The sequence below is a fragment of the Oncorhynchus kisutch genome, linkage group LG17 (assembly GCF_002021735.2).
Source record: "Oncorhynchus kisutch isolate 150728-3 linkage group LG17, Okis_V2, whole genome shotgun sequence".
Classification (NCBI taxonomy): domain Eukaryota; kingdom Metazoa; phylum Chordata; class Actinopteri; order Salmoniformes; family Salmonidae; genus Oncorhynchus; species Oncorhynchus kisutch.
Genome location: NC_034190.2, coordinates 58496616 through 58510339, shown reverse-complemented (window position 1 = coordinate 58510339; position 13724 = coordinate 58496616). Strand labels below are relative to the sequence as shown.

Here is a 13724-nt window from a genome sequence, read left to right as displayed (position 1 = left end):
TTATCCGGGGAACCAGAAACAAATATTGTGTATGCACTGGCAAGCTCCGTTTCGCCTTCACCTGTTCTTTGAGCTCTGTTAACTGTCCTGTGAGTTGGCTGACCACGTTCATAGTGGACGTCAATCTGTCCTGCAGGTTCCTCATTTCATTCTGCTCCCCGTCTCCATCCGTCACCACCAGGGACATGGCCTGCATGCGGGGGAACCAGTCCAGGTTCTTACTCTGAGGAGACATGTAGAGTCAGTGGCAGTGCTTCTCCTAGCATTAGATGACCCCAGAGACAAAGGTATCTAATGCTACTTACAACAACGAGACGTTGTAAAATGGTTTCAGTGAGAAATAGCGTAGAGGTGGGTGTTCCCCCAATTAAACTATAATCAAATCAGGTTACTTTACCTTTATCATGAGGGCCACATAACTCTCTGGACCTGTGTAGTCAGTCTGGTTCTTCTCGCGAACAAGCACAATGAAATACAGGTAGTTCCAGATGTTGTGCTCCAACTTTATGTGTTCCTCAAAAGACACCGTTTTATTGTCAAACTTGTCCCTCTCCAGACCTGCAGGGAGAGAGCTTCAGGTTGAATGTCCAGAATGCAGAAAATGAGCCAATATAACAGTCAAATCTCAATTTCTTACCACAGATGAAGCAGGTGGTCTTGAGGACCTCCTCTTTCTTCTGTTTCTCACTACGCAAGTCAGCGAAGGTGTCGATGATGACACCAAAGATCAAGTTGAGTACGATGATGATGACAATGAAGTAGAAGAGGAGATCGTAGATGACACGGGCTGGGAACAGTGGCTCCTGCAGGGTATGCAATGACGTCATTAATGACACGTTTTCAAATGTTCGCTCATAATACAATGTACAGTAAATATGTTGGTTTGTGGAAAATGTGTGCTCTTTGACATGATGTGATACTGATTGTGTATGAGATGGATTGTAAGTATAGCAAGAGTGTGTGCATCTTCGTTGTTACGTTTTTGGAGGGCTTGCGTAACACATCTCCCACCCCTCCACCGTTCCTCAGCCCGTGGTTCAGCACGGTGACAATGCACATGAGCAGAGTGTCACAGGCCCGCTCCGAATTGTTCTCCTCTGCAAAAACGTGAATTATTTATCTACTTACCCCTCACACCAGACACCAAGTACATTATATTTGACAATTCCTCATCTGACACCCATCCAAACTAAATATTTTTCTTCTTTAACCTTTATTTCCTATCCAAACCTGTCACATGATGAGGGTGACTTAAGAATCAAAGCAGCTATAGATTATTTAATAAGTGGAGATTAACCATCAGGTTCAGCAGGGAGTCCTGCCTCGGCAGTGCAGCTGACTCCATCTCCACTGCAGGAGTTCAGGAAGTCCTGTGATGCCTCCTCATTGCCATGTCCTCCTGTAGAAGAGAACCCAATCACCACCCTATACCATACAACCCTATACCATACACCAGGGCTCTCCCTGTTCCTGGAGAGCTGTAGGTTTTTAGCTCCAACCCTAATCTAGCACCTGATTCTAATAATTAGCTGGTTCATAAAATGAATCAGGTTAGTTACACCTAGGGTTGGGGTGAAAACCTACAGGAGGGTATCTCTCCAGGAACAGGGTTCGAGAGCCCTGCCTTACAGGTTTGATTGACCATGTCTTATTGTACCTTCCATACGCTGACTACTAGTAGAGGCTATTTGAGTCTCTGATGGTCTAGTACCTGAGTCGATCTGAGGCAGAGGGTCCACCTCCATGATGAAGTCGTTCTTGAGGCAGAGGAAGCCCACAATGGAGAACAGGTAGACCAGGATAAGGGCTAGCAGGGCAGTGAGCAGGATGGAGCGCCCATTCCGGGTCACACTCTTTATCACGTTGAACAGGGTCTCCTCTCGGTAGATCAGATCAAACAGCTGCACACAGAACAAAGGTACCATGCTTTTAGAGTAGACATACAGTAGGGAAATCCTGCCAGGGTTATCTACTGTATGTAAGGGTCTGTACGTGTATTTAGATGTGTGTGCATGCCAAGGAATTTATTGCCAGGTGATTGGTCCTTAATGCCAGTAATATTAACAACATATATACACAGCTCAAAAAAATAAAGGGAACACTAAAATAACACATCCTAGATCTGAATGAAATATTCTTATTAAATACTTTTTTCTTTACATAGTTGAATATGCTGACAAAATCACAAAAATTATCAATGGAAATCAAATGTATCAACCCATGGAGGTCTGGATTTGGAGTCACACTCAAAATTAAAGTGGAAAGCCAAACTACAGGCTGATCCAACTTTGATGTAATGTCCTTAAAACAAGTCAAAATGAGGCTCAGTAGTGTGTGTGGCCTCCACGTGCCTGTATGACCTCCCTACAACGCCTGGGCATGCTCCTGATGAGGTGGCGGATGGTCTCCTGAGGGATATCCTCCCAGACCTGGACTAAAGCATCCGCCAACTCCTGGACAGTCTGTGGTGCAACGTGGCGTTGGTGGATGGAGCGAGACATGATGTCCCAGATGTGCTCAATTGGATTCAGGTCTGGGGAACGAGCGGGCCAGTCCATAGCATCAATGCCTTCCTCTTGCAGGAACTGCTGACACACTCCAGACACATGAGGTCTAGCATTGTCTTGCATTAGGAGGAACCCAGGGCCAACCACACCAGCATATGGTCTTACAAGGAGTCTGAGGATCTCATCTCGGTACCTAATGGCAGTCAGGCTACCTCTGGCGAGCACATGGAGGGCTGTGCAGCCCCCCAAAGAAATGCCACCCCACACCATGACTGACCCACCGCCAAACCGGTCATGCTGGAGGATGTTGCAGGCAGCAGAACGTTCTCCACGGCGTCTCCAGACTCTGTCACGTGCTCAGTGTGAACCTGCTTTCATCTGTGAAGAGCACAGGGCACCAGTGGCGAATTTGCCAATCTTGGTGTTCTCTGGCAAATGCCAAACGTCCTGCACGGTGTTGGGCTGTAAGCACAACCCCCACCTGTGGACGTCGGGCCCTCATACCACCCTCATGGGGTCTGTGTTTCTGACCATTTGAGCAGACACATGCACATTTGTGGCCTGCTGGAGGTCATTTTGCAGGGCTCTGGCAGTGCTCCTCCTTGCAAAGGCGGAGGTAGTGGTCCTGATGCTGGGTTGTTGCCTTCCTACGGCCTCCTCCACGTCTCCTGATGTACTGGCCTGTCTCCTGGTAGCGCCTCCATGCTCTGGACACTACGCTGACAGACACAGCAAACCTTCTTGCCACAGCTCGTATTGATGTGCCATCCTGGATGAGCTGCACTACCTGAGCCACTTGTGTGGGTTGTAGACTCCGTCTCATGCTACCACTAGAGTGAAAGCACCGCCAGCATTCAAAAGTGACCAGGAAGCATAGGAACTGAGAAGTGGTCTGTGATCACCACCTGTAGAACCAGTCCTTTATTGGGGGTGTCTTGCTAATTGCCTATAATTTCCACCTGTTGTCAATTCCATTTGCACAACAGCATGTGAAATTTATTGTCAATCAGTGTTGCTTCCTAAGTGGACAGTTTGATTTCACAGAAGTGTGATTGACTTGGAGTTACATTGTGTTGTTTAAGTGTTCCCTTTATTTTTTTGAGCAGTGTATTTGTAAGTCATGAGTGTTACTCACCAGGAAGCTGTAGAAGAGCTCGTGGACACAGAGCCCCAGGGTGCTGGTCAGAACATAGGCCAGGTGGTAAAGGAACTCCACGTCCATCACCATCGCACGGTAGCCCATGATAAATGTCCCGTTGTTGCCCACAAAGCTCACCACAAACACTATCTTATTTATCAGCTGTGGAGTGGAACAGATGAACAGTCATGGGATCACCATGCTTTCAAAGATGATATTCAGGGTTGGGTATGTTACTTTCTAAATGTAATCTGTTACATTTATCTGTCCAATGTGGTAATCAGTAACGTAACATTTGGATTACCCAAAATCAGCAATGTAATCTGATTACATTCTGTTACTTTTAGATTGCTTTCCCCCTTAAGATACATTAGAAAAAGACAAAAATGTATGTTATCAATTGAACAACATATATTGCAGGATAAATCCATGTTAAAGTTTACATAGCTGGTCATATGTGTTACATTTTACTTTGTTGGGTTGGTTATGTAGGCTTCTTCTAACCCATCGCTTTCTACTACTACATAATAATACGATTAAATTACATCTTTACATCAATATATATAATTTATAAGTCTAAAAATGTATGTAGCAACTACAGATAACCCCTACAAGTCTATCAAAATTGTGCGAGTTTGAACATGTGTCCATTAGGTCTATGGTCTGATTTTTTCCCCAGCATGATTTAGATTGAGCAATAAAAGCCCCACTTTTATTCCATAGGTTGGGATCCTCACTATACAGCTGTTATTCCATAGGCTGGGATCCTCACTATACAGCTGTTATTCCATAGGTTGGGATCCTCACTATACAGCTGTTATTCCATAGGTTGGGATCCTCACTATACAGCTGTTATTCCATAGGCTGGGATCCTCACTATACAGCTGTTATTCCATAGGCTGGGATCCTCACTATACAGCTGTTATTCCATAGGTTGGGATCCTCACTATACAGCTGTTATTCCATAGGTTGGGATCCTCACTATACAGCTGTTATTCCATAGGCTGGGATCCTCACTATACAGCTGTTATTCCATAGGCTGGGATCCTCACTATACAGCTGTTATTCCATAGGTTGGGATCCTCACTATACAGCTGTTATTCCATAGGCTGGGATCCTCACTATACAGCTGTTATTCCATAGGCTGGGATCCTCACTATACAGCTGTTATTCCATAGGTTGGGATCCTCACTATACAGCTGTTATTCCATAGGTTGGGATCCTCACTATACAGCTGTTATTCCATAGGTTGGGATCCTCACTATACAGCTGTTATTCCATAGGTTGGGATCCTCACTATACAGCTGTTATTCCATAGGCTGGGATCCTCACTATACAGCTGTTATTCTATAGGTTGGGATCCTCACTATACAGCTGTTACAAGAGCACATTTTTCACTGGTTTCAAAAACAGTGATTGATAGGCAGCTTAAACTTCTTCAAATCAACCATTATTGGGTTCAAATACACATTTAGATTTCTGAACAGCCATCCACAACAACCACAATCCATAAGGCACAAATAGCTAAATGAGAGAGCAGCAGTGTGATTCACATCAATGTGCTATGTAGATATCAATAATACGTTTATTCAACGTTTATTCAAGTTGGATAGTCTTTAGATGCTGACAGCAGTTGCACCATTGGAAGACATAGCTTGGACTGTAGCCTACAAAATACTATTCCTGCTCTTTTCCTGCGATCCATCAAACACATTTGGTGTGTCATCATAGTGGTCTCTGACTTGTAGTCAGACTCGCTCAGGTGGAACAAACTTAAACTTGCGCCTTCTTTCAATGCTGATTTGAACGTCATTCAGAAAACAGAGAAGGGTCAAATATTGTTTTCCGCAAACATCCTTTCTGAATTTAAAAGTAATCCTCAAAGTAATTATCTATAATCTGATTACAATATTTTTACTGGTAACGGAATACAGTTACCGTTTTTTTGTAATCCCTTATTCCGTTACTCCCCAACCCTGATGATATTCATCAAGGTGTGGTATAGGGTTGTGATCCATGACTCAAGTGGAAGTTAGAATTCACTCATAAGTGAAGCTTACATTGAGGGTGCCCAGTAGGATGAGAGTGGGGCCGATGCCGAAGCAGTATATGGAACGCAGTATGAGGGCCACAGTGAAGGGCCTGAGGCCGTAGCGTTTGGAAAACATGCCCATGACAGACAGACCCAGGAAACCCCAGAACAGCATGGACAGCATCGAGTCATCTATTGCACCTGGAGGACAGCAATCACATTGGAATCATCAATATATAAAACATTTACATGTCTCAGTTTCTCATAATTATTGTCTTCAATAAGTACAGAGGATAATGACTACGGGCGCACACACACACACAAACACACCTTGGCCTGAGTCGTAAGGGTAGAAGAATGCGATGATGAGGTTGATGAAGACGGCCAGGTTAAAGGAGATGCTGCCCCAGGTGCTCATCCTGCGAGAGAACCAAAACAGCACCGGCATACCTGAAACACAAAACAACACTCTCCAGTCTTCTATCACCAAACAGCATGGGATAGAGAGGAAACGTTGAGGCCAGTGGAAAATATCTACTGGATCAGCCGAGCCTGGCTTACTGCGCAGCTTCTTCTGCCACTCCATCTCGTTGTGGAGGAAGGAGGCCTGCTGGAAGAAGTGTGTGACCTTGCTGCCCTGCTCGTCCTGCTCGGTGGTGTTGAACACACGGAACTTGGACTCCTCCGTCAGGAACTCACAGATGGGATGAATGGGAAACACGATCTGCTCCATGCTGCGGTCCTCACGCACAATCTGACCGGACGAGAAGGGACAGACAAGTTAGGATAGGGGTCTTTTGGTCCTCTGTAGCTCAGTTAGTAGAGCATGGTGCTTGCAATGCTAGGATAGTGAGTTTGATTTCCCATGACCAGCTGTACATAAAATTTATGCATGCATGACTGAGTCGCTTTGGATAAAAGCATCTGCTAAATGACATTCATTATTTTGATCGTTGTTATATTATTATCATTCAATACATTTTGCAGTGGGCACTTTAGTTGAACTGAACTATTTACAATTTGAAAGATTGACTACTGTAGTAGGGGTGAGTTGAGGAAGAAAGGTAGACACCTCTATCTGTGAAGTGTGCTGCTCATAGAACTCCAGTGGGTCCTGCTCCTCGCTCTCTACCGGCACGGTAGATTTCAACATTTGAGAGAGCGGCCGATTGTTCAGGTTCAACTGCAGGAGGTCAACAGGACAAACATTAACAACAACAATAATACTAAAGATCACTATCAGTGGATCTGAGCAACCTAGCTTTCCCCATTCAGCTTGTTTCAATTCTACCTCCACATGATATACTTAAAGCAGTAAAACATGAGAACCCGGGGATTATCGTGTGATAACTCTGTTCGCTTCAGGCCAGGAACAGCTTTTAGGAGGGAGTTATTACACGATAATCCCTGGTTTCTAGGGCCTTATTGCTTTTATAAAATGGTTACCAAAAGACATTTTCATATGAAAAGACATTTTTTTATTAAAAACATTATTTTAATGATTAAATTTGTTTTTGCATTCTAAAATTGCTACCCAAGTGGGTTGGTTAGCTATTTTGTCATGTTTTGACCCAGTAGTTAAAATGATTAATTCTATTCATTCGACGTTGCTATGCTAAACAAATCATTGGAATGTAGCTAGCTAGCAGATATTCAATGATAATGATTTATTAACTGTCCAACATAGGCAACAACTATTATGGTTGGCGAGTCCAAAGTTAGTTGGTGATGTTAATAGTGACATTTCTGTTGATGGCACACGAGTGGAAGAACTGTCCATGGTCCTGGTTGGTGACAGCCAGTGTTGTTTGCCTCTTCTTTGGCGGAGAATGGGACGTCCCACTCACAGCGTTGCTGGTTAAAATGGCACTCCAGCGCTTTCTGTTCTCCATGTTAGGGGCTGCCAATAACTATTGAGCGAGCTCTCACAGCCATTATTTCCCTTGCCTCCATGCCCGCATTGGATTACTTTTGTATTCTGAAGTTACTACCCAAGTGGACTGGTCCTTAGTTATTTTCTCATATTTTAACCAGTCGTTAATTCTAATCATTCTATTCATTTGACATTACTATGCTAAACAAATCATTGGCACGTAGCTAGCTATCAGAGATTCAATGATGACGAGACAAATACTTCAATAAATGATTATTTACGAAATCCTTAAGAGTCTATTGACACCGCTGTGCGTCAATCTCAGGAACAAAAATCCGTCAATTTAAACTGCATCTCAATCCTCATCAGCTTATTTCAGCCATCAGCTACAGCTCTGTTTGTCAGACCAGGAGACATCCCAAAAACATCTGTAGCATCCAAACGGTTTGGCCTACTAATATGACCATATTATGACAAACGCGATGGTGTTCTCCGTTTTGCTCTATGACCCCCACAATTGTGAAGGGACTCCTGTGAAGGTAAACAGCTACCAGTTTTAAAAAGGCGTTTGTGTGTCCAAAAAACACAAATATTTCCTGAGCTTTCTTACATCTCCTAGATATAGGACAGACACTTCAAAACCTTATTCCTTATGATATTATTGACCGTCTGTTTTTCCATTTATGAATGTGTTATTCAATGTGTTTTATAGTACTAAAGCCCAAATGCAATATTTTATCTCCAAAAAAAAAAAAAAAAACCTACAGGGGTCCTAAAATGCTAAATCAAACACTAAATGATCCATGGTATGACGATCTTAAAACAATTCCACAAGTTAGCTTAGTAGAACCCCCACCCCAAGGTAGACTTTTACAGGTTAATACATATCCAATAGGCCTACATAGGCTGGTTAATTAATTCATGGAATGCGTGTTTACGGATTCCATGGTGAATTATTCTTTTCACTATCATTCTTGGGATAACGGAGATATTGCATTTGTAAAATGATACATTGTTGCACAGGTCATAGAGCCAGACATTTCTGGCATTTCCCAGAGGGAGATGAAGTTTATGAATTTCCTGCTTGGACTGCAGGACAGTGGATTTACAACATTAACACATCATGGTATTTTACGGGGTTGTACCACAACACCCGCATATCAACCAATCAGCATCCAGGATCCAAACAACCAGTTTCATAATACTTTTTAGTCTGGCTTTATGCTGAACCATTTTCAGGCATGCAAACAAAGCACAGATATGAAAATATCACCATGTAACGCTAAAATCCGTTGTTAAACTAAGTTTGCAGTGAGTCACTGCTGCCATGAATGCGAGCAGCTGCAGCACAGAAGTGCAGAGTGAGGCAACTTCTTCTTCTAATGAGAAGACCAGATATGCTGAAGCTTTTGCCTTGAACAAATACCCTGACTTCAAATAAACACATATTAGAATGTCTGCAAAGAATTCTGCCCAGAAGGGAATGAAAATACCTAAGTGATCAAATGAACGCAACAGCTGACAAAGAGAAAGGGACATTCAACCCAACCCCTCTGAATCAGAGAGTTACTGTTCATTTTTTAAATTGTTTATTTCACTTTTGTTTATTATCTATTTCACTTGCTTCGGCAATGTAAACATGTGTTTCCCATGCCAATAAATCCCCTTAAATTGAAATTGAGATAGAAAGACACTCACCATAGAGGATATGCCCTCCTCTCCCTCCTTGGTCCTCTTTGCAGGTTTCAGCAGATTGAGCAGGATCTTATTGTGCCTCGCCAGCTGACCAAAACATGGCCCACAATCATAAGCATAACATGTGAAAGCATTATTCTCTAACATGACCTTATTACGTTATAATAGGAGTGCATATATATATATATATATAAATATACACTCCATTATTCTGAATGGGAGAGTTACCTGGAGTGCCAGGATGTAGATGTTGTGGCCGACCTCTTGAGGTGACACCTCTCCACCTTCACATTCACTCTCCTGCTGGTAGGCTTTCTTTATCACCTTCACCTGGGGACAGTGTGACACTAATGTTGACTGGTTTATTCTGTAGTGTGCTGCACCTTGATATGTGTATACAATTGCCGTTTTAGAGGCTAGTTAGTAGAAAAAAATTGAGGAGGAGAATGAGGGAAAAAAAAGAGAGCGAAGAAGAAATAGAAATTGGTATTTGCTCTGACCAGTTCCCGAGGTCGGAGGTTGAACAGTATCCTCTCTGCATTCTCGTTGTCATGGCGACTTTCCATCAGAGCCAGTAGCAGCTTGGAGGCGTTGTCCTGGAAACAGAGACACAACACTGTCACCGACCATGTCATTTCAGAGTGGGGACACAGACGAGTGAGTGGGGACACAGACGAGTGAGTGGGGACACAGACGAGTGAGTGGGGACACAGACGAGTGAGTGGGGACACAGACGAGTGAGTGGGGACACAGACGAGTGAGTGGGGACACAAACATCTGTAAAAGAGAACAGTAGGTGAAATGAACCTTGAGCTGCAGAACCATCTCCATGCGGTAACGACACAGAGGACTGATGTCATTCAGTATGAGGGCTGTGATGATGTCGATGCCATTCGACTCATGGGTCACTATACAAGTCTACAAAAACAAAGCACACCTGGAAAGTTATTATCATTTTGTCAAAACAACCCTGTGTTATTTGTCTGAACGGAACTTTGAATAAACCTCATTCATAATCAAAGTTTCTGTTTAAAGTAACAATTTCCGTAGCACTCTGTGTGTGGCTATCTGACCTGGTTCTCCTGGCAGGGGCCCTGGCAGTACTCTGTGAGCGTCTCCAGGGTCTGGGTGATGAGGCCCACGTTGCTCTCATTGATGTAGAGGCCCAGCAGACCCAGGCCTCCGGTGGTGCTGCCACACATGATGTCCAGGAACTGCAATGTCTCACATACCAGGTTGTAGTTGGTCTTGTTGTTCTGGCAGCGAAGGAAGTTCTGGGAAAAGCATGGATGGACAACAGTATTGTAGGGTCAAAAGGTCAAACAGACCATACGTTTTATCACCCCTATCTACTAGCTACCTCTCAGGGGAGTTTCTGTATAATGACATCAGTCTGTTTAGACCTCAGCAGAGAGCAGTATTAGCAGTATCAGCTGTATAAGTGGTGCTTGTTCTTCCTCTCACCTGCAGATCCTGGTTGTGGTTCTCACAGAGCAGCTGGAGGAAGCGCAGGATGGGTTTCATAATGATGATTGCAGGGCCCATCTCGGTCTCCACTTCCTTCTGCTCAGGCTCCGAAGCAAGGGCAGTGACCTGGGCGATGGAGGGGGCCAAGAGAGGCAGAGTAGTCGCAGGTAGAACCAACCCACCAGAGCCTGTCAGGAACAAATACCAGGGAGGGCACCATGAATAGAGTGAAGTGACAGTTCCATTGACACAGAATCATTGTTTGTTATAAAATGACCATTATTTTTTATAATCACTACAATCTAAACCTGCATTTGACTATCTAAGATCAGAATAGTGTCCCGCTCACTGGTCTCCAGGTCTTTGTTGTCATTGGCTTTGTTACTCATCTCCCCCACGCTGACTGATACGTTGGCCTTGATATCCATCTGGGCGTTTTTCATCCGGTCGTGGAGGACCTTGAAGAACTTCTCAGACTTGTTGTCCCCCATCATCAGCTTGTAGAAGGAGTTCTGAACGACATTCACAGAAAGGAAGAGGATCAGTGCATTATTATAAGGAAGGAATCACCATGCACCTGCTCCGTACAGTAGGCTCTATGTGTTACATCTAACCTGGATCTCTGTGTTGCCCCCCTCCAGCAGACATATGGCCAGCTGGATGCTCTCCTGGAAGATCTTGTCGTTCTTGGTGCTCATGACGAGGTCAGTAAAGAGCTTTGTGCCACCCTCCCTGTCCAGGCGACACTGGACTGCAGCTACAGCCGTCCAGTCTCTCTCCTGCTCAGCACCTACACATTAACACACGGTAAATATATGCACAATGAGTAACGATCATGTTATAAGCCTAATATAAACAAACCTGTTGCACCAAGGTCAACCAGATCTCCCTTGCTGTTCTTCTTGTTGGTGAAGAGGTAGTTCTGTAGCAGCACCTTCCTCAGTGCAATGCCCTGATTGGAGAGGCATTCAGTCACACAGAGACATGGTTAGCATACGCTCACTGAATAGTTTCTTACCCAAATAGTACCTCAATAAGCACCTTCATAAAACCTCTAATAAAGTTCCAATGCATCCTTTTGATCTCAATATCAAATCATTTCTGGGTAACAATTAAGTGCCTTACAGTGATTGTTCCATTTTTACAATTTCAATTGAAAACAAATAGCTTCTTAGCAAAGAGCAATTTTTCAAGCAATCATTTTCATAGGATTGTCTGGGAGTGGGCTGAGTGGGGAGGGGAAAACTGAAACCTAGCTGTTATTGGCAGAGATGTTTGGAACGCTCTTTCTTATTGGTCTATTGATGTCACCAGGCAGGCCAAAACTCCATCTCAGCAAAACAGGCAGACATTTCAGACATATCTTTTCAAAAAGCTCTTATACTAAAAGAGCATCATCATAATATTCAATGTCACAGTATTATTCCAACCAGGTGTGGAAATATATACACTGAACACAAATATAAAGGCAGCATGTAGTGTTGGTCCGATGTTTCATGAGCTGAAATAAAAGATACCAGAATTTTTCTATACACACAAAAATGGTATTTCTCTCAAATTCTGTGCACAAAATGGTTTGTTTCTTTTCATTCCTGTTCTCCTTTGCCAAGATAATCCATATCAAGAGACTGATGAGACAGTGTTCATTACATAGGTGAACCTTGTACTGGGGACAAAAGGCCACTCTATAATGTGCAGTTTGTCACACAACACAATGCCACAAATGTCTCAAGTTTTGAGGGAGTGTGCAACTGGCATGCTCACTGCAGAAAGGTCCACCAGAACTTTTGCCAGAGAATTATTGTTCATTTCTCTACCAACGTCGTTTTAAGGAATTTGGCAGTACATCCAACCGGCCTCACAACCGCAGACCACGTGTAACCAACCAAGCCAGCCCAGGACCTCCACATCCGGCTTCTTCACCTGTGGGATCGCCTGAGACCAGCCACAAGGACAGCTGATGAAACTGATGACTATTTCTGTCTGTAATAAAGCCCCTATGTGGGGAAAAAACTAATTGTGATTGGCTGGGCATGGCTTCCAAGTGGGAGGGCCTATGCCCTCCCAGGCCCACCCATGGGAGCACCCCTGCCCAGTCATGTGAAATCCATAGATTAGGGCCTAATTCATTTATTTAAATTGACTGATTTTCTTATATGAACTGTAACTCAGTAAAATCATTGAAATTGTTGCATGTTGCACTCATATTTTTGTTCAGTATATTAAAAAGGAAATGGAAGTTTTTGACTGCACTGGGCCTTTAAATACACTCAGATATTATATTGGTTGATCTCCAAGACCTACACTGACTGGTCATAAGTCTTTACCTTCTCGTCAAAGTCCAGTGTGCGTATGAGCATCTCCTGCAGGGTCCTCAGAACCTTGATACAGAGCTTCTCCTCTGAGCTCATCAGGGCTTTAGTGTGCTGAATCAGTCTGGGTTCATAAAGAGAGTGTTAGACCTCATCCATACCATGCCAAAAATGCTCTTTATTGCACTTTGCAGTGAGTTTGCATGAGTAAATATTTCTGTGTGTAAATCCCAGTGACTGTGTTGGTAAATAAACACTATCATCCCCACACCATAGTGACATATCATTGAGTTCCTATATAGTGCACTACTTTTGACCAGGGCTTCCCTTAGGGCTTTGGTTCAAAGTAGTGCACTATGTAGAGAGCAGGGTGCAATTTCAGATGCAGACCCTTACTTGGAGATGAAGCCTCCTGATTCGCAGCGTTGCCGTGCGTCCGTCCCTTCCAGGAAGAGGAGTTCAGGCTGATGCAGGACGTCCACCAGAACAGACAGCTCTGCGTTCACCAGCGGCTTCAGACGCTCCTCCAGGGTGTTGATGATGTCCTGAACATCACAGCATAGATAGAGGGACAGGGAATATACCCACTGTGTCAAACACCAAACCCTCAAGAACAGGGAACAAACCAGAAAGAGACAGAGGCCAAGGAATGATGTGTAAATCAGTTGTGGCTTTGTATGGCTGAATAAAGTGATGGGAT

General features: G+C 43.8%; 1 protein-coding gene across 1 annotated transcript in view; it reads right to left on the bottom strand.

Moving 5' to 3' along the window:
- LOC109907995 (inositol 1,4,5-trisphosphate receptor type 3) overlaps positions 1-13724 on the bottom strand; it is a 47470-nt gene that overhangs the window by 977 nt on the left and 32769 nt on the right. Inside the window, exons 36-57 of the mRNA XM_020506332.2 lie at positions 13421-13569; positions 13040-13148; positions 11574-11664; positions 11327-11502; positions 11062-11224; positions 10710-10900; positions 10319-10519; positions 10053-10163; positions 9746-9841; positions 9474-9575; positions 9249-9332; positions 6750-6860; positions 6239-6431; positions 6008-6127; positions 5706-5878; positions 3643-3807; positions 1712-1901; positions 1298-1399; positions 979-1097; positions 638-803; positions 398-558; positions 62-223 (exon numbers count right to left, since the gene is read on the bottom strand). Coding sequence (XP_020361921.1) covers positions 62-223; positions 398-558; positions 638-803; positions 979-1097; positions 1298-1399; positions 1712-1901; positions 3643-3807; positions 5706-5878; positions 6008-6127; positions 6239-6431; positions 6750-6860; positions 9249-9332; positions 9474-9575; positions 9746-9841; positions 10053-10163; positions 10319-10519; positions 10710-10900; positions 11062-11224; positions 11327-11502; positions 11574-11664; positions 13040-13148; positions 13421-13569 — 3135 coding nt within the window. The remainder of the gene's footprint in view (positions 1-61; positions 224-397; positions 559-637; positions 804-978; positions 1098-1297; positions 1400-1711; positions 1902-3642; positions 3808-5705; positions 5879-6007; positions 6128-6238; positions 6432-6749; positions 6861-9248; positions 9333-9473; positions 9576-9745; positions 9842-10052; positions 10164-10318; positions 10520-10709; positions 10901-11061; positions 11225-11326; positions 11503-11573; positions 11665-13039; positions 13149-13420; positions 13570-13724) is intronic.